General features: G+C 39.8%; 1 protein-coding gene and 1 non-coding gene across 2 annotated transcripts; both read left to right on the top strand.

The window, feature by feature from the left end:
• Nucleotides 1–6,702: 6,702 nt before the first annotated feature.
• Nucleotides 6,703–26,273, top strand: RHAG (Rh associated glycoprotein). Its single transcript, XM_061146103.1, is given in 9 exon segments — nucleotides 6,703–6,865; nucleotides 17,114–17,297; nucleotides 17,901–18,051; nucleotides 19,663–19,810; nucleotides 20,005–20,171; nucleotides 22,016–22,153; nucleotides 23,052–23,177; nucleotides 25,484–25,550; nucleotides 25,760–26,273. Coding segments are annotated over 9 exon segments (1,350 nt in total). The 3' UTR covers nucleotides 25,966–26,273.
• On the top strand, nucleotides 22,608–22,679 carry TRNAS-GCU (transfer RNA serine (anticodon GCU)). The gene has a single exon. It is a non-coding gene; the product is annotated as a tRNA-Ser (tRNA).
• Nucleotides 26,274–26,344: the final 71 nt, after the last annotated feature.

Here is a 26,344-nt window from a genome sequence, read left to right as displayed (position 1 = left end):
GATGTCAAGTTAAGGAGATTTATTGCTATAAATGAAGGTAACTATGAGAATTACCAGGGACAAGAAATGACAAGGAGATTCCTGAGGTAAAATTACATTGAAACAGAGGACTTCCCTGACAGTCCGGTGGTTAAGACTTCAGCTTCTAATGCAGGAGACGTGGGTTCAATCCCTGGTCAGGAAGCTAAGGTCCCTCATGCCTCGTGGTCAAAACACTGGAATGTAAAAAACAGAAGCAATATTGTAGCAAATTCAATACTTCAAAAATGGTCCACATTTTTTTTTAAAAAATCTTTAAAAAAAACATATTCAGTCGTTTAAAATGGTCCACATTAAAAAGAAATCTTTAAAAAAAAAGAATCAACAGATATTTTCACCCACAGCTTCATGAATAGAATTCAGGTGGTCCATATAGTTGAATAGGGGAAAAAAGTGCATTTAATTGAAATTCATTATTTCCATTAGTAGTTTTATGGTTTTTGTCATCAATAGAAATCTCAAATAATTTTCTCCCATATTACACTTGTTCCAGATGCCTTAAAATACTCATTACTCTTACTCTGAAATTTTACTAGTTATTAAAAATGCCACTAGGTCTTGTTATTTTCTATATTATGAAGAAACATCTCTATCAGACTTTTAGGTTTTATTATATTTTGATCAACAAATTTCAGTGCAGCTGGTCACCTTGATAATTCTATGCACACTATTTTGTACATTTAAGAAATATTTCAAGGGGGGATTTCCCTGGTGATTCAGTGGTTAAGACTCCACTTTCCAATCAGAAGGTACAGGTTCAATCCTTGATCAGGGAGTTAAGATCCCACATGCCTCATGGCCAAAATAACAAAAGTTAAAAGAGAGACAATATTGTAATAAATTCAATAAAGACCTTTAAAAAATAGAATACATTTTTTAAAAGATCACTTTAAGAAGGTAAATTAAAAAAAAAAAAAAGAAATATTTCGAGAAGAGATTCAGAAACTTCAACGAAATGCTGAAAGTACCCATGGAACAAAAAATGTTAAGAACCCTTGGCTTAAGACAAGGGCCGACACCCCAAACAGCTGCTCTGGGTGTGCTGGCCCTCACTTGGTGGTAATGTTCTGGGAAATAATTCCACAGCCAGGTAGGCTGATGAGGAAGCCCTAGGAGGGTACAGGGCCCCCCAGCTATAACCCTGAAAGGTGGAAAGAGCCTTTGTGGGAACAGGAAGAACCTTTTCTTCACTAGATACATCTGGTAGCAAAGAAGGTTCCTGTTTTCTCACCACTGGGAAGAGACGCTGGACTAACCATCTTATTAGGCTAAAGAAAGCCTACATCTTTTTCTGGAAATAAAGCATTCAGTTCAGTTCAGTTGCTCAGTCATGTCTGACTTTTTGTGACCCCATGAACTGCAGCATGCCAGGCCTCCCTGTCCTTCACCAACTCCCGGTGAGTTGCTCAAACTCATGTCCATCGAGTCGGTGATGCCATTCAACTGTCTCATCCTCTGTCATCCCCTTCTCCTCCTGCCCCCAATCTTTCCCAGCATCAGGATCTTTTCCAATGAGTCAGTTCTTCAAATCACATGGCCAAAATATTGGAGTTTCAGCTTCAACATCAGTCCTTCCAATGAATATTCAGGACTGATCTCCTTTAGGATGAACTGGTTGGATTTCCTTGCAGTCCAAGGGACTCTCAAGAGTCTTCTCCAACACCATAGTTCAAAAGCATCAATTCTTCGGTGCTCAGCCTTCTTTATAGCCCAACTTTCACATCAGTACATGACCAGTGGAAAAACCATAGCTTTGACTAGATGGACATTTGTCAGCAAAGTAATGTCTCTGCTTTTTAGTATGCTGTCTAGGTTGGTCATAGCTTTTCTTCCAAGGAACAAGCCTCTTTAATTTCATGGCTGCAGTCACCATCTGCAGTGATTTTGGAGCCCAAAAATATAAAGTCTGTCACTGTTTCCATTGTTTCCCCATCTATTTCCCATGAAGTGATGGGACCAGATGCCATGAACTTCCTTTTTTGAATGTTAAGTTTTAAGCCAACTTCATTCTCCTCTTTTACTTTCATCAAAAAGCTCTTTAGTTCTTCACTTTCTGCCATAAAGGTAGTGTCATCTGCATGTCTCAGATTATTGATATTTCTCCCAGCAATCTTGATTCCAGATTGTGCTTCCTCCAGCCCGGCATTTTGCATGATGTATTCTGCATATAAGTTAAATAAGCAGGGTGCCAATATACAGCCTTGACGTTCTCCTTTCCTGATTTGGAAACAGTCTGTTGTTCCACGTCCAGTTCTAACTGTTGCTTCTTGACCTGCCTGCATACAGATTTCTCAGGAGGCAGGTAAGGTGGTCTGGTATTCCCATCTCTTTCAGAATTTTCCACAGTTTTTTTTGTGATCCACGGAGTCAAAGGCTTTGGCATCTTCAATAAAGCAGAAGTAGATATTATTCTGGAACTGTCTTGCTTTTTCGATAAAGCATTAGTGAAACAATGAAAGGGGGTCTCTGGACTTCATACCAGGATGACAGTTGGGTGCTTGAGTAACTATTAAATTATTTAAAATCAGTGGAGTAAGTTCAACTTGTAAAAACAAAAAATTATATCTACCTGTGGCAGGATTAGAGCTTTCCAGGTGGCAAAAGTAGTAAAGAACTTGTCTGTCAGCGCAGGAGACACAAGACGCAGGGTTCAATCCCTGAGTCAGGAAGATCCCCTGGAGGAGGGCATGGCAACTTTGTCTGGAGAATCCCATGGACAGAGGGGCCTGGGGGGCTACAGTCCATTGTGTCTCAAAGAGTCAGACTCGATTGAAGAGACTTAGCCTGCAGTACCCCCATGGTGGGATTAAATGTGGTGCATAAATAGGCACCTAACTCAGGGTCTGGAATATAGAAAATGCTGGAAATCTTTCAGCATCTTTATCCTCTGATAGCCCTCTATTGTAGACCCACAAATGTGGAGAGAGAGAGATCATTGAAGAGCATAAATGGTCTTGTTTCAACCAGTTTTGCTAACAATAAGTAAGCACCCTCAAATTAAAATTTCTAATTTTCTAATATTAATTGTTATCCCATTTTACAAATATTCAGAAACTGAGATTAAGAAACTGTGTCACTCTCCTGAAGCTACCCTGAAAGTTAAGGATCAGCCTCGGGCAGGATCCTGGCTTACCCATCACTTTCAAACTTGCCTCACACTGAAAGTCTGTGAATGGCACTAAAGGAAAACCATCTCTCTTTATGCTTCAAACTCCCCTACTCTCCCCTCTGTGCCCTTTGCCACTAAGAACTGTCAGGAGAGGAACTTCCCTGGTGGTGCAGTGACTAAGACTCTGTGCTCCCAGTGCTGGGGCCCAGGTTCGCTCCCAGTGCTGGGGCCCAGGTTCGATCCCAGGTCAGGGAACTAGATCCCATAAGCTGAAACTAAGACCTAAATAATTAAAAAAAGAACTGCCCGGAGTTTTCTAAAGACTGTTGAAACCTTCAAGGTCTAAAGACCTTGAAGGGTGTGCACGCGCGTTGTATGTCTAGCACCTTTTACGCCGTCTTTGGTCTTTCTAAGCTTCATACTTTGGGCTTGACTTCAGTTTTGTTCGAGCCACAGAGATCCTGATAAGAAGCCCTCGCTGACCAGAATAATGAGAGAGCAAACAGCAATATGAAGGTCACAGCTGCGGTTCTGCAAACCATAATTTAAAAGCAGTTTGTGAAATGAGGTTGTCTCTATCACCCTTCTGCATACCATTTGGACTGCCTTCTGAGCTTTTTGCCCCCTTCAAGTCGGTCTTGAACTTAATTCATCTAAATGGTATTTATCAATTGTCTACTGCATGCTGGGCATGGCATTGAGTCTAGATAACAAATGATGTGCAACAAAGATACAGCCCTGGTCCTCAAAGTGCAACAAGCCAGCCAGGGAGACAGCCACTTTTTAAAATGCCATCTAAATAACACACACCACATTAACACAGCACACACAACCAACTAATTGTGAGAAGCGAGAGATGATTGTGAGAAGTTGGGTAAAAATGGGAGTGAAGGAAGAAACATTTTAGGAACTAAGAATGATGTGCATGAGATATGGGAAAACAGTGTGTGGAGACAATGCTCCAGATGCTTAGAGAGAACAGCTTGAGTGAAAAGCCGAAGTAATTTCCCCAGATCACAGGTGGCTGAGCTTATTTCAATGCAAAGGTCCATAATCAGAAGAAGGGCAACAAATCTGAACTTCTCATTGTCTATTAATACTCCAATATTTCTCATTTTTTGAAGTAGTTTAAAACCACATTGTTTAGATCTCCATGCAATGTATAATTTTTTAGTTGATGGATTTTTTTATGAGAGGTGATCATTTTCTTTTAATTTTGGTGTTTTTTTTTTTTTTTGGCTGCCCTGTGTGGTTTTTGGGGTTTTAGTTCCCCAACCAGGGATTGAGGAAACCCAACCAGGAATTCCCTTCCCCCTGCAGTAGAAGTATGGAATCCTCACCACTGAACTATCAGGGAATTCTCTGTTACTTGGTGTTTTACAACCTCATGTAGAGTTTATCACATGAGGACTTTGCATTTATTGTCTGTTGGAATTATCACGAGGACCCTTTGGGCCACTGCAAAACCAGAAATCAAAGTGAGGAACATACCCATGTGTTCCCAAAGTTAAACCTCTGCACCTACTCCTATAGAGTCTCCTTGGAAGAAACAGTGGAAATAGTCATTTTCAAAAATGTAGAAAATAAACTTATGGTAATGAAGGGAGAAAGTAGGGGAGAGGAATAAATTGGGAGATTGGGGTTGACATATACACACTACTATTATAAAATAGATGAATAATAAGAACCTACTGTATAGCAAGGGGAACTCTAATCAATACTCTGTAATGATCTATATGGGAAAAGAATCTTAAAAAGAATGTATGTGCGTGTGTATATAAAACAGTCATTTTGCTTCTGTTGTTTAGTAGCTCAGTCGTGTCCAACTCTTTGTGGCCCCATGGACTGTAGCACATCAGGCTTCCCTGTCCTTCACTATCTCCTGGAGTCTGCTCAAACTCATGTACATTGAATCAGTGATGCCATCCAACCACCTCATCCTCTGTCACCCACTTCTCCTGCCCTCAATATTTCCCAGCATCAGGGTCTTTTCCAACGAGTCAGTTCTTCACATCAGGTGGCCAGAGTATTGGAGCTTCAGCTTTAGGATCAGTCCTTCCAATGAATCCAGACCACCTGACCTGCCTCTTGAGAAATCTGTATGCAGGTCAGGAAGCTATAGTTAGAACCGGACATAGAACAACAGACTGGCTCCAAATAGGAAAAGGAATACGTCAAGGCTGTATATTATCACTCTGCTTATTTAACTTATATGCAGAGTACATCATGAGAAATGCTGGGCTGGATGAAGCATAAGCTGGAATCAAGATTTCCGGGAGAAATATCAATAACCTTAGATATGCAGATGACACCACCCTTATGGCAGAAAGTGAAGAAGAACTAAAGAGCCTCTTGATGAAAATGAAAGAGGAGAGTGAAAAAGTTGGCTTAAAGCTCAACATTCAGAAAACTAAGATCATGGCATCCAGTCCCATCACTTCATGGCAAATAGATGGGGAAACTGGAAACAGTGTCAGACTTTAGGTTTTGGGCTCCAAAATCACTGCAGATGGTGATTGCCGCCATGAAATTAAAAGATTCTTACTCCTTGGAAGGAAAGTTATGACCAACATAGACAGCTTATTAAAAAGCAGAGACATTATTTTGTTAACAAAGGTCCATCTAGTCAAGGCTATGGTTTCTCCCGTGGTCATGTATGGATATGAGAGCTGGACTATAAAGAAAGTTGAGTGACGAAGCATTGATGCTTTTGCACTGTGTGTTGGAGAAGACTCTTGAGAGTCCCTTGCACAGCAAGGAGATCCAACCAGTCCATCCTAAAGGAGATCAGTCATGGGTGTTCATTGGAAGGACTGATGGTGAAGCTGAAACTCCAATACTTTGGCCACCTGATGCAAAGAATTGACTCATTTGAAAAGACCCTGATGCTGGGAAAGATTGAAGACCGGCGGAGAAGGGGACAACAGAAGTTGAGATGGTTGGATGCCAACACTGATTCAATAGACATGAGTTTGAGTAAACTCCAGGAGTTGGTGATGGACAGGGAGGCCTGGCGTGCTGCAGTCCATGGGGTCGCAAATGGTCTGACACGACTGAGTGACTAAACTGAACTGAATTGAACTTCTAGTGAATATTCAGGGTTGACTTCCTTTAGGATTGACTGGTTTGATCTCCTTGTTCTCCAAGGGGCTATATATATATATGTGTGTGCTTATATATATTTTTATGTATATAAATATATATATCACTTGATCATTTTGGTGTACAACATTTTTCATTTAAAAATGTATTGAAAGAAAAAAGAGAAAAAAGAGTTTAGACACTCATGTGCAAAGGAGCATTTCTATCAGCTGGCTACTTCCGATCTACACTGTATTTTCTTCAAACCAGCATTTATAGCAATCTGGTTACAGAGCATAATTTTCTCCAGTGGATGGGGTGTTTTCACCAGCCTTGCCCCTTTTTTTTCTTGCAGTGTCACAGGAGTGCCTTGAGCTTGTAGCCCAATTCCACACGCAGAGCAGCCCCTCTGTCCTTATCAGCCTCCCACAGTCCGTGAAGCCCTCAGTGTGCCTCTGTCCTTTGCCACAAACATGAGGTTCACGTTCCCTCTCATGGCCATTGGCCTGGAAGTTGTCATGATTGTTTTATTTGCATTATTTGTTCAGTATGACACGGGTTCGAACAATTTCGGCAAAGTCAACAGCACCGAGTCACCTGCCATAGATGTGGAAACATCCATGGACTTGTATCCTCGTGAGTGAGCCATCTGCTTCTTATTGCACATTTTTGGGTTCTCAGAATGTGAGGTCTGTGGGTATTGTAACCTCTAGCACTCTACATTGGAGCCCCTTGTAGAATTATGTGACAGTTCTGAGTGCTAAGGGTATAAAAGTTTATGCTGGGACATCTGATCTCCGTAGTTCATGTGTTTGGATAGAATCTGTATGTGTTAAACTAACAGAACAAGAAGCTGAGAATTGAATTAACTGATCGATTTTTGATGTTCTTTTTCTTTTTTTTAAGTAAAAAAAATGTTTACTGGAGTATAGTTGCTTTAAAATATTGTGCTAGTTTCTGTTGTGCGGCAAAGTGAATCAGCTATGTGTATACCTAGATCTCCTCTTTTCAAGATTTCCTTCCCATTTAGGTAAATGACCTTGCTTTTACTTTGATTACTAGTTCTGCTAGGTATAAAAATATCCCTCCCCCACCAAAAAAAAAAAAAAAAAGATTTAGAGTTAACTTTGGAGGAGAAACTAGAAACAAAATGTAATGGGGAAAGTAAGCCTGGATTTCATGTGAGAGCCCTAAGGTATAAGAAGGGGTATGAAGGATGATACAGGATATAAATAATACTGTTGTTTAATCGCTAAGTCATGTCCGACTCTCTTGTGACCCCATGGACCGTAACTTCCCAGGCGCCTCCGTCCATGGGATTTCCCAGACAAGAATACTGGAGTGGGTTGCCATTTCCTTCTCCAGGGGATTTTCCCACCCGAGGGATGGAACCTACATCTCCTGCATTGGCAGGCAGATTCTTTACCACTGAGCCACCAGGGAAGCCCTGGAAATACTGTATTGAGGGTTTTGGAAGACTGTTTGTTCCTCTGAGATGAGAATAAAATTGTGAGCACCCAACATAGTTTAAAAGCAGAACCCTTCCCTGGGAATGGCGACTGAAAGAAAGAAAGGATTTAGTTTCAAGTTTGGAAAGACAGGTTGTGGAATAGTTAGTATAACAATAATAATTACCATTTACTCACTACCTATTATGAGCCAGGCATACTCCTCACCTTTTAACCAGGGAGGGAGGTAATAATATAATCCTATTATATAGACTGGTTTTTTAGTGAGGTACAAATAATTTATTATTGATTAAATGTTAAATTGTATTAAATTATTCTAATAGCAATATTTATTATAGTTCTACTGCCTATCTCTAAGCTTTTCAAAAACAATGTGACTTTTGTTCTCTCATTTCTACATTTTTTGAGGGAACATATATAATGGGGAGTATTCTTGAGTAGAAATTATGGCCTAGAGTTGCTGAGTCAAAACGCACAATCTCAAGTAAAGGACACAGTTAGGGCTGTAAGTCAGAGGCTCCGGGTCCACATCTAGTTCTCTTTACACTACACAGATATCCAAAAGGATTCTGGATGAAAGAATCTTACAATTTGCAAGTTCAAGAACACCAAAACAGAAAAGAATTCTGTTCAACTCTGTACACTTTTGTACATTTCATTTCATCATCTATTCTTCTGGCTATAACTTGAAAGTATTGCTAACAGGATTTTCTGTTATATCAGCTATATCATACATGAAAACAAGAGAGGAATAAAAAAAAATTGATGTCAAGGGCAGGATGCTTTTTCATTTTGCAAAGGAAACATCAAGTCACAGTTGTCAATAATAATAATAATTAACAATCAATGTACTTTGAAACAGCCAACACATACACTCCCCCCCCACAACCTCTTCCTCACTATAAGGGCAGTGAGGCTGGGATACAGGCAGGAGGCAGGATAAAGGGAGGAGAATTCAAGCCATAGAGGCCCCTGGGGGCCCAGAAGAAGGGCAGTAAGCAGAACACAAAGTGACATTTTACATGGAAAACAGTCTTACATTCAGAATGCTCTCCACAGCCCAATCTATACACAATTCAAGGTTCTCTCTTCTAACAGGTCCACGGATACAGAGAATAAGCTTGTAGTTGCCGAGGAGGAGGGGTGGGGAGGGATAGCCTGGGAGTCTGGGATTAGCAGGTGCAAACTGTTATATATAGAATGGATAAACAAATCCTAGTCATCTAGCACTGGAAAGTATGTTCAATATCCTGTAATAAACCATTAAAGCAAAAGGGAAAAAAGTTCTCCCTTCAGTAAGGTGGCTCTCAAGATGTAAAATTCCACCTAGTACTAATTTTCCAGTTCAGCTACCTTATCACTGGTTAAACTACTTTGTAGAACAGCCCTAGAAACAACATGATTTTACTGATTATATATATATTTTCCCCACATTTCAAACAACCTATGTACACTAAACTTATGTAACAGCGTAAGTCATTGGAGAGAAGTTTATGAAACATTCACTAATTAAGAAGCAAAATTCAAGTCAACAAATATTTGAGGGTGCCTGCCTAGCACCATGCACTATGCCAAGTGCAGGAATTCAAGACAGAAAAGGCTCAGTTCCCGTCTAAGAAGCTCACAGTGCATTACAAGAGTTCTCAGTTGCAGTATGCTGAAAGTTGTGAATTTCTCACAAACAAATCAGTGTTAGTCACTATGTTGTGTACGACTCTTTTGTGACCCTAGCCCAGCAGGCTTCTCTGTCCATGGGATTCTCCAGGCGAGAATACTAGAGTGGGTTGCCATGCCCTTCTCCAAAGGATCTTCCTAACCTAGGGTTCAAACCCAGGTCTCCAGCATTGCAGGCAGATTCTTTACCACCTGAGCCACCAGGGAAGATCTAAAAATAAATCAAGTGGGATATTAATTTATATTTTAAACCAATCCAATTGAATATAATTTTATTCATCCCTCTGACTTACTGCATTCAGCTAGGCAATGCAGAGAAAGGGGTGAGGTCGCACAGACCTGGCATCTGAACCCATCCCAGGGCACAGCCACGGAAGTGGGTGGCACGCCTGACATCATGTTGCACGTACCGACGGACCCCAGAGAAACCCATCTGAGAAACTAGCTCTACTCCATGGTTTTGGCTTTCATGGCACCCAGCAAAGAGTCGACCCCTTTGCTGAGGCAAATAACTTGACAAGAAATGAGGCCTGACTGTAACTGAGGCTCCGTGGTAAAGAATCTGCTTGCCAAAGCAGGAGACGCAGGAGACGCAGGTTCAACCCCTGGAGTGGGAAGTCCCCTGGAGGAGGAAATGACAACCCACTCCAGTGTTCTTGTCTGGAAAAAGCCATGGACAGAGGAGTCTGGTCGGCTGGAGTCCATGGAGTCACAAAAAGTTGGACACGTGACCACGAACGAATCCTTGCTGACACGGAGAAAGACTAGAGAAAAGTAGAGTTTAAGAAGAAGGCTCTTTGAAGACTGTTAACATGCTATCAGAAATTCTGCAAACACAAGGTGTTTAATGCTTATGGGACATTAAAACCACATCAACGAATTCTTCGTCCTCTGTTAAACATTAGAATCCATTGGCCTATCTTGTCACTTTGAGTGGATCATTTATCTATGTGTGATCTTGTTACATTGTACATTGATCACACTTGAAGAATTATGAAGATACAGCAACAGATTAGTACAATGATTTATTTGTAAAATCTCCATTTAAGAAGGTCCCTATATTTATTCAGATTTTATTTATTTATTTACTTATATTTGGCCATGCCAAGGCTTGCAGGACCTTAGTTCCCCACTGGGGACTGAATCCAAGTCACACCAGCGAAAGTGTCAAGTTCTAACCACTGGACTGCCAGAGAATTCCTCCTTCAAGTTCATTTATTACAAGAAATTCAGCAATCTAGATATATGTTACAGGCAAAGGGTTACTAAAAGTGCAGGAAAACAATTCCTAAGAAATTATTTGCTTCTATTCTAAAGGATACCTGAAATTGTTACCATAACTGAGTTAACATGCTCTGTTTTGTAATCTAACAATAAGACACTGGCCTCTGCTGTGCTGCCTTTGAGTTGAACCGCTTTATTTACGTGAAAGAACTGGAAGCAGTGAGTACAAATAGAACTGAAATCTTGGCTTCTAACGACCTTCTCCACTGAGGGGCTCATTCCTGGTCAAGGTAAACCAAGGAGGTATACACTAATGGGGATGTGTCAGGAGAACACAGGATCCTACTTGAAAGAACACCAATTAGCTGAATTGGGGGTAAACAGAGGATTAAGAATAAGAATAGTGTGATGATGATAGATGATAACACGCTGAAACAAAGGAAAAAGGCTTCACTGAGTCCATAGAAATATACCCTAAAGCAGGGTACGGGGATCAGATTGGAGTTCTTTATATACAAATGTCAACTAATTAATACAAAAGAACTAAAGATATAAAAATTATAATTTTGAAATTAAAAAAATGTAACAATTGACTCTAGCAAGGTTCACCAATGACGGCTAAAATTATTAAGTAAAAAGTGATTGGACAATACAGGATGAAAGGTATATCCATAGGGAGAGATCTGGCAGAACAGTCTTAAGCAAGAGATCTGATGTATCATCACCGGTAGTAAGACAAACAAATTATGTGCTACCTGGTATGATGAAATGGCAATTGCACAGCACCATCTGTATTAATAGTCTTGCCAAAATGTATAGTCTGATTCTAATTTTGGTGAAATAGCCAAATACAAACTGTGGTACATTCCCCATTAAAGACAAATCAATACCACCAGTAAAAAGCATGGTGTGAAGTGAAGTGAAGTGAAAGTGGCTCAGTCATGTCCAACTGCTTGCGACCCCGTGGATTATTCACTCCATGGAATTCTCCAGGCCAGAATACTGGATTGGGTAGCCTTTCACTTCTCCAGGGGATCTTCCCAACCCAGGGATTGAAACCAGGTCTCCCTTATTGCAGGCGGATTCTTTACCAGCTGAGACACAAGGGAAGCCCCAAAAAGCGCTGTGAGAGACTCTAAATTAAAAGAGTCTAAAGACATGTAATAAGGGCTTCCCAGGTGACTCAGTGGTAAAGAATCCATCTGCTAGTGCAGGAGACGCAGGAGACACAGGTTCAATCCCTAGATTTGGAAGATCCCCGGAAGACGAAACGGCAACCCACTCCAGTATTGCTGGGATAATCCCATGGACAGAGGAGCCTGGAGGGCTACAGTCCATGGGGTCACAAGAGTTGGGCGACTGAGCATGCATACAAAGACACATAACAAACAAAATATATGAAACTTGAGTAGATAAAGGGGGTCAAAAAAATCCTATAAAAGGACAGGTTGGAAACAGTTAAATAAATTCAAATATAGATTCTAAATCAGATGTTACTGTAGCCATGTTATATTTTTAGATGTGAGGATAATACTGTGGTTATTTAAAACAATGCTCTTTTGCTTAGGAGATTCATGCTGAAGTGGTTTAGGGCAAAATGTCATACTTCTCAATGGGTTGAGAGATATATCTGGAAAGAGAGAACAAATACAGAAAATATTAGCAACTGATAAATCTAGGGAAATAGTATATAGCTCTTCATTGTACTATTTTTTCCAAATATTTGAAATATATAATAACAGAATATGTGAAAGTAGGGGAGGAAAGATACCACTACTAGGATACTACTTTTCAGAAAAGATAAGTTCAGAATGATCGCCCAAATGGTTCGAAAGATTGGAACTCACTAAGAACCAATCGCTATCTGCATGCAAACAGCTTGCCAGCCCTCAGTCATTAAAAACAAAACAAAACCAGCTTCTAATTGGAGAGTGAGTTGAGCAGTTTTAACTACCTGACCCAGAAGAATCATTTTTCTGAATAAGAGACCTAGAATCCCAAAGAGGCAAATTCTCAGCAACCCTCACCTGTGAGTCATTTATTCCTGCATAAACGGGGCATCTCCTGAAAAGCTGCAGTTGCCAGACTTTCTGCTGGGTCTCTAAGGAACAAGTCATTTAGAGATCCCTACCTTAACACTTGCACTCACTTTCTCCTGAAAGAATGCCTTACCGGCAGTACTCACTCAATAGTCTATCTGAATAAATGATAAACGGGCACAGACAAGCACATAAACAAATGAAATAAAACCGGAGGGACATGCACATTGTCACAGCTGTGCCCAGCGCCTGGTTCTTGAAAGTCATCTAGAGGTAGGCCAGGTAAAGAAGTGCTGGATGTGGAGGCAGTCCCTGGAGGTCCAAGGTTAGAACTCAGTGCCCTCACTGCTGGGGCCCCAGGTCCAGCCCCTGGTCAGGGAACTAAGATCCTACAGGCCACACAGAGTGCCCAAAAAAAGTTGGGTGTAGGGTGGAGCAGACATTCTAGGAAACAGGCATGTACAGGAGGTCGAGGGGAAGGAAGGCTCTGTTTCATTTTGTTTGTGGCTGGTGGTGGAAGAGGAGAGTTGAAATCATCAATTGCATTTTAAAGTTATCAGGGCTTTAAAAGATATCCTGGTCCAAGCTAAATGTGGTAGTAAAATACAGAACAAACTTACCAGACATTGCCAAATTTACTTTAGAGGCTAAAATCGCCTGCTATTGACAGAAACAGACAAACGCTATATGATATCACTTATGTGTGGAATCTAAAAAATAATACAAATGAATCTGTATACAAAACAGATACAGACTCACAGACACAGAAAACAAACTTATGGCTACTGAAGGGGAGAGGAATGGACAAATTAAGAGGAATTAACAGATATAAACTACTCTACCTAAAATAAATAAGCAACAAGGATTTACTATATAGCACAGGGACTCTGACTCAATATCTTGTAAGACCCTATAATGGAATATAATCTGAAAAAATAAGTGAATCACTGTGCCTTAAACCTAAAACCAACACAATATTTTAAACCAGTTATAATTCAATTTTTAAAAATTGCCAGCTATTGAGAATATCTGATTCAGATGAGACTTGGCAGCCTTTGAAACCTGTCAGAGCACTTCACAGAAGTTCCAACTAGTAAAGAAATGCCTTCTTCCTTCTGTAAAGAATTCCTTTATTGCAGCATAATTTAATTGCACCATAAAACTGACTTCATGACCCTCTCCCTGGTGCTTACCCACAAAAGAAATTCCTAGAGCAGGATGAAAAATAATGCATGACCCTAACTGTTTATAAACCTTTTTATCCATACCTTTTATACAGAATCATCATCAGTTGAGTCAACTCTGTAAGCTCTCTTTAGCAATTTAAATAGATGAGGTTCTTAGGCCCCCTTGTGGCGAAAAGCAGTAACAAGCATGAGATTACAGGGGGAAAAAAAATTGGAGCGCTGTCCATACAGGACCTCCCTCCCTCCTATAATATGTCTGGTTTTCCATCAGCTGTAAGAGCTACTCTGGGGATAACTAGGAAATCTGAATATGAAGTGTTAGATTATAATTACAAATTGTGATTATACTGCCAGGAATGATGATGGTGTTGTGATTGTGTAGAAAAATGTCCTTAAATTTTTAGGGATACATAAGTATTTAAGAGTGAAATGTCATATCTTTTATTTACTTCAAAATATTTCAGAAAAAATAGGGAATGAAGCATGTACATAGCAAAATGTTAACAACTGTGAAATCTAGGTGATAGATATATTTGTGTCCATCATACTATTCTTCTACTGTTTTTTAGGTATGAAAAATTTGTATAAGAAAAATTATAAATAAAGGGGAAAAATGTCTGATTTACCATGAAAGCGGGAGGAGGATGGAGTCTGAAGAATTATTACTCCTAGTGTGAGACATTAAAAATTGGCTAAGCCAATTTTTAAATTAGTTGGCTACTCCATATTTTAAAATCAGCAGACTATAGGAGGAACAAGAGCACTCTAGGGGAAAAAAAGGAACAAATTTTAGAAAAGTAGCTTGAAGTAATGAAAAAAACCAGTGAAGTCAGTAGACTGGGTTCTTACCTTTATTTTAGCTTTGTGAGTATAAGTAAATCATCTAATTTCTCTGGATCTTAGAGTCTGATCTAAAAACAAAGTAAAACAAACAAACAGCAAAGACCTATTATACAGCACAAGGAACCCTTATAATAACCTATAATGGGAACACATCTGAAAAAGAATATAGATAGATAGGTATGAATTACTTTGTTATAGGTACATTTGAAATTAACACGATATTATAAATCAACTATGCATCAATAAAATAAATATCAGCAAAGTAAGTTGTAGAGCTAGGAGGGACATTAGACTTCATCAAATCCAAACTGTTCTTTAAAAGAGGAGAAAGCTGAGTTTCAGAAAGGTCTAGTAAAATCATAGCAAGTCAGTCAGTCAGGCATATTCTCTGAGCTCCACGCCAACTTAGTCTATGACCTAAATCAAATGTTTACATTTAAAAGTGGTAAAAAGAGTTTGTAAAGAAAAAAAAAATGTGTGTATATATATATATATATATGTAGTATGTATGTATGTATATATGTATGTATAGTATATGTATATATATGTGTATATATATAGATAATCAACTATATTTCCAAAACCAAACAATTTGACAGTTGCCTGTTGATAAATCAGGTAAAATCCCAATTCAGAAGTTCGCTAGGTGGATATGCAATGAGATGAGGGTGGGCATTCAGAATGCGGGTATAAGTCAAATTGTTGCCAGTATGCATTACCTCACTAGGAAAAAAAAGACTGCAGCAGTCGTCTCCTCTCTGAGACCTCCTTCAAAGCTGCTAAGGAAAGAGAATCTTCAGAAATTTATTTTTTCCCTTCTCACCCTCCTCACACTGACTCTCTTGGGAGGTGGAGCCAATGAACAATGAAATGATCAGAAGACTCACTGCCTGGATGAGGTCGAAAAACTGCTGATGCTGTGTGTGCCTGAAGTAGGAAGTTTGGGTCTGGTTTTCTCATTCTCTTTATTCTTACATTTGCTGGACTCATGCACAAATGAGACTAGCTTCTAGACCACCAAAAGACCCTTGTGATTCAATACATGTTGCCAACCTCTGCCTGTCCTGATATCTATCATAGACTAAGACTGTAGGGTGAGTTCCCACACTTCCAACCAGCCCTTTTCAAGTACTGGGAACCCTTGGAAACCCAGCATCTTCATCCAATTCCAGGTGTGTGATCAGTGCCAGATTAGTGCGTCGGATTTAACTTGCAAAGTTTCAAAAAAATGTGATATGCAAGTCATGTTGGAAAGAAAGTCAGGAAAGCTCTACAGAGACAACGGGAGCCCCCAGGAAGGTGCTGCAGACTCTAAGAGCAGCATTAGCCTCAAGGAAGTTTACTGGGGCGTGTCTTATGATCAATACCTGCAGCAGAAGGGTTTGGGCAGAGAGAGAAAGCCTCAGGTGACCTCAAAGGAAACTCTGAGACTGGGATTGTCTAGCTTCAAGTGGCTCTTTTCCCAAGGTGAGGGGATGCTGTGGTGAACCCGCCACTGGGCTGAAGTGACCCGAGGGAAGGGCTGGGACTGGTCACCAGCATTTCTCAGAGAGAAGTGAAAGCTGTCACTGGACAGCACTCCCTACAGCCCCGGAAAATGTGAAATAGAGCCTTTTCAGTATTGCAAATGAGAACGTCAAAGTGAGGAGAAGTGACTTGCCCAAGGTGATTTGCCCAAGGTCACACGGTCACATGACATTGTTGGGGGACCTCAGCCTCCATCTGCAGAACTAAGTCAGGAATTTGTTCCTCAAGAGGATGCAGCCTCCCTTGCATTGGCTTAGAAGGTGTAAACAAAGACATCAAGCCTTATGACTTAAATAATGATCTGGTAAGATTTCCATTTGAGGCATAAAGATACCATCTCATTCATTTAGTCAACAGTGCCTCATTCTCTATATGCAGGCTTTTGTGACAGATTCGGGGAATCAAAAAGCCCTAAACCCTTCAACCAGGAAACTCACCATCTAGTGCAGGCAATGGACCCCTCATCAAATAACTATTACAGTATGATATGTGGTAAATAAATGGCAATGCAATGTACCAACTGCTAAAGCTGAGGTTTGGGGAAGACTGGAAGAAATATTAATTTTCCCTGGGAGTACTGGGAAAGTCTGCAAAAACAGGTGATTCTGGTACTGTATTTAGCAAAGGTGTCCTCACGTGGCAAGTAATGGAAAATTCTTCAGAGAGGATGAAAGACATATTGGTATGATAGTGCATAGTCTTCCAAGAAAAGGCTCAAGCCCTGAGTCACTTGCCCAAGGTCTCCTCGCGTTAAGTAGCCTCGCTGGCACCGCAACCCAGCCTTTGGCTGTGTAGTTAACTTTCCTATTGTAGTGTTTTCTGAAAAAGACACAGCACTTTAGTAAATGGAATATACTATGATGTCACACTTTCTCGGTGCTCCCTTTATGCAGATTTCTTTTTCTTTCTCCTCTTTTGCAGACTTCCAAGATGTGCACGTTATGGTATTCGCTGGGTTCGGCTTCCTCATGACCTTCTTGCGGAAATATGGCTTCAGTGGTGTGGGCTTCAACCTACTCATTGCTGCTCTGGGACTCCAATGGGGCACTTTTATACAGGGGATCTTTTATAGCCACGGACAGAAATTCCAGATAGAAATCAAAAGGTGAGCACCCATTACTTTCCAATCATTGTGTTTTCAGAGCAGTCGTTTCTCTGCTTAGTCTCTTGAAAGTCAGCCTCTGAACTAGCTTGCCGATTGTCTCCCTTCCATGAAACAAAGATCATTGGGATCCAAGGATCTAAATCAATGCCTTGCTCGACTGTGCTGGGCCATATATTCATGTCTATATCCTCTCTGATTTGACCTTAAGGGTATGAGAAATCCCCTTCCATAAGATTATTATTCCTTTCATTTCAGCTAGAGAGAGCAAAAATCCTTCTTTAGTAATTTTTCTGAGACTTTTTTTGAAGGTAATTTTTTTTTTAAGGTAATTCATTTATCAGATCAACAGAAGGTAAAACCCTAAATGAAGTAAAGAACAGGTAGGCTAAAGGAAATGCAAGAGCAACTAAAGACTGCATGGTGAATGGAGGTGAGGGTAGGCAAGGAAGTGGGAGAGGATAAAAGGAGGTCTGGAAGAAGCACCTGATGGAAACAGGTGCAGAGAGGGGCCTTGAACTCTGGACAAGGTGATGCTATATTCATTACAACTCATATATTTGAGATATGCATTGTTTTTCAACATCTTCTTTCTTCTTCCCTCAGCATGATAAATGCAGACTTCAGTACAGTCGCAGTTCTGATTTCTTTTGGAGCTGTCCTGGGAAAAACAAGTCCAATCCAGATGTTGATCATGACAATTTTAGAAATTACTATCTTTGCTGCCAATGAATATCTGGTTTTTGAGATATTTTCGGTAAGTGTTCAATTGATACTTACCTAGCTTTGAACAGCACAACACACATTAGATGCCCACCATAAATAAGCAGGGACAAACCTTGGTGGCCATGACACCATAGCAAGTAATAATCATAGTCATCATTTGAGTAACTACTGTAAACTAGAAATTCTATAAACATTGTCTAATTGCATTGGCACCACAATAGTGTTAGACAGGTATTATGATTCATTTATACAGAATGAAACTGATGATCACAGATACTAAATGACCAACTTGCCTGAATCTGAATGCAAATCCAGAGTTTCCTAGCTCTACAACTCTTTTTATGTAAATACACTTTCTATCAATGACCAATTCCTATTTATATTTCAACTACTAAGTGAATTGCTCTTTCAAAGTCTTTTATTAAAGCTTAGATCAAATGTCTTCCCCTCCGTGAAAATCTGATTGATTCCCCCAAGGGAAATCGATATGTCGGGCCCTCTCCAGTATTCTATTTATTCACGTTGTTGTTCAGTCGCTAAGTTGTGTCCGTCATTTGGGGACCTCGTGGACTACAGCACACCAGGCTCCACTATCCTCTATGGTCTTCCAGAGTTTGCTCACGTTTGTGTCCATTTACACGTCTATTGAACATGTGACTTGATAACAAATACTTTGGCAGATTTCTAGGTATCATGTGTTGGTGATTTAGTTGCAAACGTCTCTTCATAGAGTTTACAGTCTAGTGGGGGAGACAGACATCCAACAAATTTTCATACATTCAACCACCTACCCATAGAATCACAAACACACACACAATTATTACTATAAATTACAATACACACTATGAAAAATAAATAGAAGGGCTCTGAGGAAATATACCTAGAAGACCTAATTTAGATTGTGGAATCAAGGAAGGTTTCTTCAAGGAAACTGACAGATAAACTGGACCTGAAAGGCATGTAAGAGTATATCAAGCATGAAAATGTAAATAAATTAATAAATTTGTATCATTTTTCTACTTTAATAAGTACACAGCAATGACTTGGGTTTGGCACTCTGAACTTTCCCTCTAGAGACAAGAACTGTAGAAAACTACATCATATCCATTCAGTGTTCTAAAGAGGGACCTAAAATATATTTCTTCAAATGAATCTTGGGCCTCAACTGGTTTTCATGTCATCATAGCAGAGTCAATGAATGCAAAAGTCATGCTTGTTTTGTATTAGGTGCAGTGCATAATGTCTCACTAAGAATCTGTCTAACCTGAAAAAGTAACCTGAAATGTATTGAGTGCCCACTAAGGACCTAGCCCTTGAAAAACACGGTCCCATCTAAATCCCACCACAACTGTATTGGCTGGGTAACATTTCTCCATTTCATACAACTGGAGATTCAAAGAAGTAGCATAATTTGTCTAAAGTCACATCAGAGAAGTACCTGACCTAAGACTGAAAGTCAGTTCTGTGTTGTTCCAATGCCCGTGACTTTTCTTTTACACGAAAAGTCCTGTTTTATTCCCCTTTCTCTGACACATTCATTCTCTCTCTTGATCTTTTTTGTTTAACGCATGAAGCAGTCCTTAATGACCTCCCTCCTGTGTTGAATGTCACCTCTATTTACATGAATGCTTTCCCCTCTCAGGCTTCTGATATTGGAAAATCAATGACCATCCATGCCTTTGGGGCTTACTTTGGTTTGGCTGTAGCGGGCATCTTGTATCGATCAAAATTGAAAGAAGTACATCCCAATGAAGAGTCTGTATACCACTCGGACTTGTTTGCCATGATTGGTGAGTTGGGATGAAGTTGCCTGATTCTTGTCTATTTGGTCAGACACAAGGGAATGCCTCTCTTTCCCCCAACTCTTAAATAACAAAGCCTAAAAGTAAAGACAGCATGTCTGTGCCCAAGGTAAATGACTTCCTCTGGACTATCTTTCTTATTCAGAACTGTTAATAATATCTGTTTCTGTGATTTACTTCAGGGTCTCTTTTCTTATGGATATTTTGGCCTAGCTTTAATTCTGCCATCGCTGATAATGAAAAGAAACAGTACAGGGCCATCGTGAACACGTACTTCTCCCTCGCGGCCTCCGTGGTCACAGCCTATGCTTGTTCCAGCCTTCTTGAGAGCCGAGGCAAGCTCAATATGGTGAGTGCCATGTTAGCCCCCATGGAAGTTTGCTAAGCGACCCTGACGGCTGCTCTGATGAGTAACTCATTTCTGCATCACTGCTGAGCTGCCCGAACAAATCACAACACTGGAGACCTTGGAGAATAATCTGAAAATAACATTCCTTTATTTTTCAGATGTATACTGTGACAAATTTAAAAAAATATTATCAAGGAATTTACAGTTTTACAGGGAATATAGTCAGGTTTCTCAGGTGGCTTAGTGGGTTAAGAATCTGCCTGCAGTGCAGGAGATGCAGGAGACAAAGTTTCAATCCCCCAGTTGGGAAGATCCCCTGGAGGAGGACATGGCAACCCACTCCAGTATTCTTGCCTTGAAGATTCCATGGACAGAGGAGCCTGGCAGGCCACAGTCCATGGGGATGCAAAGAGTTGGACATGGCTGAAGCGACTGAGCATGCACACAGGAATATAATCATGCAAAAAATCAAAGATCTGAAACATATTTCTTTACTGATAGAGCCAACTGTCCCCAAGTTTTCAGAAAATCTTTCTTAAGAAACAGAACTTTCTATTAGAGTAGGAAAAGAGTGGGAGAATGCAAGTTGATTCTATTTGTCTAACAGCAAATATTTCAAAGAAATAACAACTAAATGTACTGTGGGATCCTGAATGGTGGTTTAGTTGCTAAGTCATGTCAGAGGAGCCTGGCAGGCTATAGTACATGGGATTCTCCAGGCAAGAATACTGGAGTGGGTTGCCATTTCCTTCTCCAGGGATCCTGAATAGGATTCTGGAAAAGAAAAGGGATATCAGTGGGAACATTGGTAAAATTCAAATAAGGTCTTCAATAGTAGTACACCAAAGCTAATTTCTTAGTTCTATGATAATGTAAGATGTTAACATTGGAGGGAATTGGTGGTGGTATATATGGAAATCCTCTGCAATATTTTTGCAACTTTTACATGTCCATAATTATTTCAAAATAAAACATTTTAAAAAGTCCCCCATAATGATCTTTTTATTTATTTATTTTTCATAATGATCTTTTTAGTTTCTTGCCTATGAACTAAAGAAATGTCAGTGAAGGAATAATCCTCAAATCAGCCACTCTTCTAAGCTGAGAGATAAAAAAGATATTGTATCAAAATATTTCTAAACATAGCTAAGGACATGTCTTTCAGTTCTCTACAAACTGTTTCATGAGAAAAATAAACGAAAACAAATAAAAGAAGCCATCATGCATGCATGGTTCAGCGGATCTCTTTCAAAAGTACTGAGAAACTTTTTTCCTTTGGCAGAACAGCCAGAATATAATTTTTCTGAGGAATTCTGGTAAATGGAAACTTGGTTCCTCTTTCCTCCATTCTCAGATATTCTCAGAACAGTGACGCTTGCTAAAGCTGTTGTCTTTGATGTGTAATACGTACATTTCAATGCGTTTAAATCCTGTCCTTGATTAGTGGAATATCATGGACTCAGCAAAGCACACAGCAGCCATAAGCCTGTTTCAGTTCACAGTAACCATAAATGCACTCCAAAGCTGCATAAAGAGGCAGACACTGCCAGAATACCTGCGGCATATTCCCACCCTCCCACAACTTCTCTTGATTCTGTCACATCCCTCCCCACCCTAGCCTTACTAACTTGATCTCTTGTGCATAACCAAGGAACCCTATAAGAAAGATTCCACAGGTCAACTGCTGGGAAAAAAAGGCCTTCTGGAACTACAAAAAACCTTCTTAAAGCAGAATCCATAACCCTTCCAACTGAAGAAATGTGTGTGGAATCCATCGAACCCGAGGTTGCTACAGTCCTTCTGAATTCCACCCCCTCTCACTCGTATTTCTGTGCCCCACACAGGTTCACATTCAGCATGCAAGTCTGGCTGGAGGAGTAGCTGTGGGCACTTGTGCGGACATGGAGATTTCCCCATATTATGCTATGATCATCGGGAGCGTTGCGGGAGTGGTCTCCGTGTTGGGGTTCAAGTTCCTGACTGTAAGTATTAACAGACACTCTCAGTCAAACTTTGGATCTGCCCCCCTCACCTTCTTATATCCCATCAGCTGCTGCTGCGGCTGCTGCTAAGTCACTTCAGTCGTGTCCGACTCTGTGCGACCCCATAGATGGCACCCACCAGGCTCCTCTGTCCCTGGGATTCTCCAGGCAAGAACACTGAAGTGGGCTGCCATTTCCTCCTCCCAGCAGAGAAATGCTATGAAAAGTCCTTTCCTAAGCACCTCTCTTTGGATCACTCAACATGTCAGTGTTCCAGTGGTTTCTACTCTTTCTCGCCTTCTTTTGTGGCTATCGGTTACTTGTGACAATATGAACTGAATGTTAAGTACTTGTATTACTTTTCTTGGTTTTTGTTGTGGTTGACATTTGTTGATGATGTTTGCTTTGTATAATTAAAGACTCTGAGCCCTTTTCAGAGGATTTAAGATGGGCTTCCCTGGTGGCTCAGATGGTAAAGCGTCTGCCTGCTATGCGGGAGACCCAGGTTCGATCCCTGGGTTGGGAAGATTCCCTGGAGAAGGAAATGGCAACCCACTCTAGTACTCTTGCCTGGAAAATTCCATGGACTGAGAAGCCTGGTGGGCTACAGTCCATGGAGTCGCAAAGAATTGGACACTACTGAGTGACTTCACTAAGATCCCGACAGTAGGTAAGAATGAGCAGGACTCAAAATCACTTACGGTCACATCCATCTACCTAGGACTGAAATGAGAAGTTCTGCCACCAATGCATTCAGATTCTTTGTTGTAAGTGGATTTCAGATGTAGATGGGAAACTGGCCTGGAGATAAAAGATTTTCCTTCATGTTTGTTTACTTTAGTCACAGGGCTCTCTATAGCTAACAAAATAATAAGGCTTCCTCTTTTTACAATTTCAGCCACTTTTTGCTACTAAACTGAAGATCCATGACACATGTGGGGTCCATAACCTACATGGCTTACCTGGTGTGATAGGAGGGCTTGCCAGCATCATCATCTTGGCCTTGGAGAACTCTGACTCGTGAGTGAAAGAATATGTTTTCCTGTTCCCCAAGGTCAAGTGCTGTTTCCTCTCACTCTGGGAGAAACACAGTGATAAGTGTTTTTTCTTTAGCAATCCAGACCACAGTTTGTAAGTACTGTTCTTACTGAAGCCAAAGAGACATAACTGAGGGCCAAAGAAACATTACCCGATTTGCAGTTTAATAATCTGAATAGACACATGAGAGTAAGTAGGCTTGATTCTTGCTCAGTGGCCAGATTTGGGGTAGATTCCATGTTTAAGCGTCTAGTCCTTGGGTATACAAGGACTAGAGAAGTTCTGCCACCCAAATTACCAGCAAATTAGCAGCAACTTAATTTACTCAGGAGGAGCTGAGGGGGCAAACCTTGGAAGGTCCATTCACATGTGTGGGCAAAATTCACACATGTTTCACACAGCAGCCACAATACTTTGTCCTAGAGTCGAGCCTACTTACTCACATGTGTCTATTCAGATTATGAAAATGCAAATTGGGTTTATTGGCAAACACAGAACAAGGAGAAGTTAATATACTTAGGGGACATTTTTTCAAATCCTGGCAGCCTAACTTTAATAATGCTGTTAATTTTGTTTAATCCAGCATTTTCCAAGTCTATTTTATCATGGAACATTTTTCATCAGAAACATCTTTTAATACCTTGTAAAAGATCTTGGTAAATTCTGGTAAAATTAACAGTCAGCTTACAAAAGAAGAAAATCAAATGAGTAAATATATATTAAATATTCAACTTCACTAGTAATCAAAGAAATGCTATTTAAAACAAGTTATCCATTTTTCAGTATATAATATTGATAAAGATTTTATAAACTATAATACTGAATGGTGGCTAAAGTAACAAAATGGAGACATAAATTGTAGAAGTTCCTATCTGGAAAAGGCCTTATTAAGCATATAAACTTTTACAAATAATCCCATTTCTAGTTAGGTGTTATTTTAGGGAAATTTCTGGACAAGTCCATAAGCATGTTCATAAGAGGATTTATTCTCACAGCATATTTAAAAATATGAAACATAAGAAATAATCTAAATATTCAATCTATAGAACTGTAATTGCAGTATATTTGTACAGTGTAACACTCTGTAGCAATAAAAGCTATGATCCAGATCTACATTTACTGACATAAAAGAACATTAAGATTTAATGTGAAAATCCAGTATCATGATATGATTGCATTTTTATAAAAATACTTATCTATATTTTACATGTTTATACTGATAGGATTGGAGGGAAATTAAACTTTTCCCCTTCTCTTTCTTAAGGGCTTTGTATATTTTTACAATAATCATACATTTCTTGGACAACTTTTCCTTCAGTAGAAAGAGATTAAAATCAAGAGAGAGAGAGAAAAAAAAAGAAATCTGAGTTTAGTACATTTTTTTCCTTGAAGGATAAGGAAGAAAGAGCAACACACTTTCTTCTTCCAGCAGTTTGCTGTCCTGCAACCACTGATTTGACCTTTCAACTATTTGTTAACTGCCTGTTAAGAGTGAGGCACTGGGAAGAACCAGAGGAATCAGGTGGAGAGGGAGGTGGGAGGGGGGATCGGGATTGGGAATACATGTAAATCCATGGCTGATTCATATTAAGGTATGACAAAACCCACTGGAAAAAAAAAATAATAATAATAAAAATTAAAAAAAAAAAAAAAAAGAGTGAGGCATGTGCTAAGGAGATTCCCACACTCCTAGTTCTTTTGACAGCTTTATGCATTTCTGTAGCTTTTTTATCATATTCTTCTATTCCCCAAATTATAAGGAATTCTTCATTCACTTCATTTCAAGGTAACTACTTCTAAGATACAGAGACACACTTTAATATCTTGTCCCTACACTACATGCTAAAATTAGCTTTTCTGATTTTTAATTTCATCACAGTTGTTTTTAGAGGGATGGGGTAAGGAGAGATGTCAGCTTCCATTTGTTTTGCTCATTGCTCCTTCCTCAGTGCCTAGAAGGGAAGCTGGCACAGAGCAAGCACCCAATAAATAGTTGTTGAATCAGATCTCCAATCACATTTTTAGAAATATTAAACCCTTTCTAAGGAAGATATTTCCATCATTTCTGAAGAAAAAGGTGGTTCTTGTATATGTGCTTATAAGAATTTGTGAACATTGATTAAGAGTTTCAAAGAAAATATATGAGATTAAAGAAAAATTGTCATGTTTGCTGGTATGTCATGCTGCACTCTGGCCTGAAGGTGGCAGGCATGCACACCCTCAGGAAATGCAGTTTTTATTGCCAGGCATCTTGGACAAATAATTCTATATTTTTGGTCTCCTAGGGCTAAGATGGCCAGTCAGGCAGCTGCGCTAGGTTCTTCCATTGCAACAGCACTTGTTGGAGGGCTAATCACAGGTGAGCATAAAAAATAAACATTTCCCTCTATCTCATGCTCTCAGCATAATAGATATTGTTAAACATTGGTAAACTTAAAATTTTTCTACATCTCTGACAGTAATCTTGTAAGCTCCAGGGGATGACTTTGTAACAGTATTTTAACTACTAAGCAAGTTTATTTTCCCTTTCAACCTCATAACATGACTTATTTTCTCCCACTTTCACAGGTGCAATTCTAAAGATACCTATCTGGGCACAGCCATCTGATGAGGACTGCTATGATGATTCTGTTTATTGGGAGGTACTGTGTAGTGTTTTAAGGGTGTATATGATGACTATACTAGGCAAAGTTTTGCCCACCACATGTCTAGATGTCTGTGTGGCATCCTTATGTCAAAATTGGTTGAACTCCCCACTTATAGAGAGAAATTGAAACAATGTACCCAGAAAGACAAAATCAGAAGCTATGATATCTTGCAAAGCAGAAACTAGATGAAGGAAAAACAGACTTTAGTTGACAAGTACCCTTTCACTCCTCCAAGAGCAATAAGAAAGAAAAAAAAAAAAAAAGCTCCTCATAAAAATACAGGAATCCTGGGCAGCCGTGTGAGATTTTACATCACATGTAAGTAGATCAAGGAGGTGGGACACGCAGGGTTGAAGAATCTTGGTGAGGATACAAGAAGTTCTGTGACTCACGAAACACTAGCTTTTCTCCATCCTCCAGTTTCTACCTCTTTATTTCGTTGACATTTTCTTCCAAATTATTTCCTGCAAAGCCAAACAGTGATAAGATACTTAGATACATTCAA

The sequence above is a fragment of the Dama dama genome, chromosome 7, assembly GCF_033118175.1.
Source record: "Dama dama isolate Ldn47 chromosome 7, ASM3311817v1, whole genome shotgun sequence".
NCBI lineage: Eukaryota > Metazoa > Chordata > Mammalia > Artiodactyla > Cervidae > Dama > Dama dama.
Note: the sequence above shows the minus strand (reverse complement) of the source record. Positions and strands in the feature narration are given on the sequence as shown.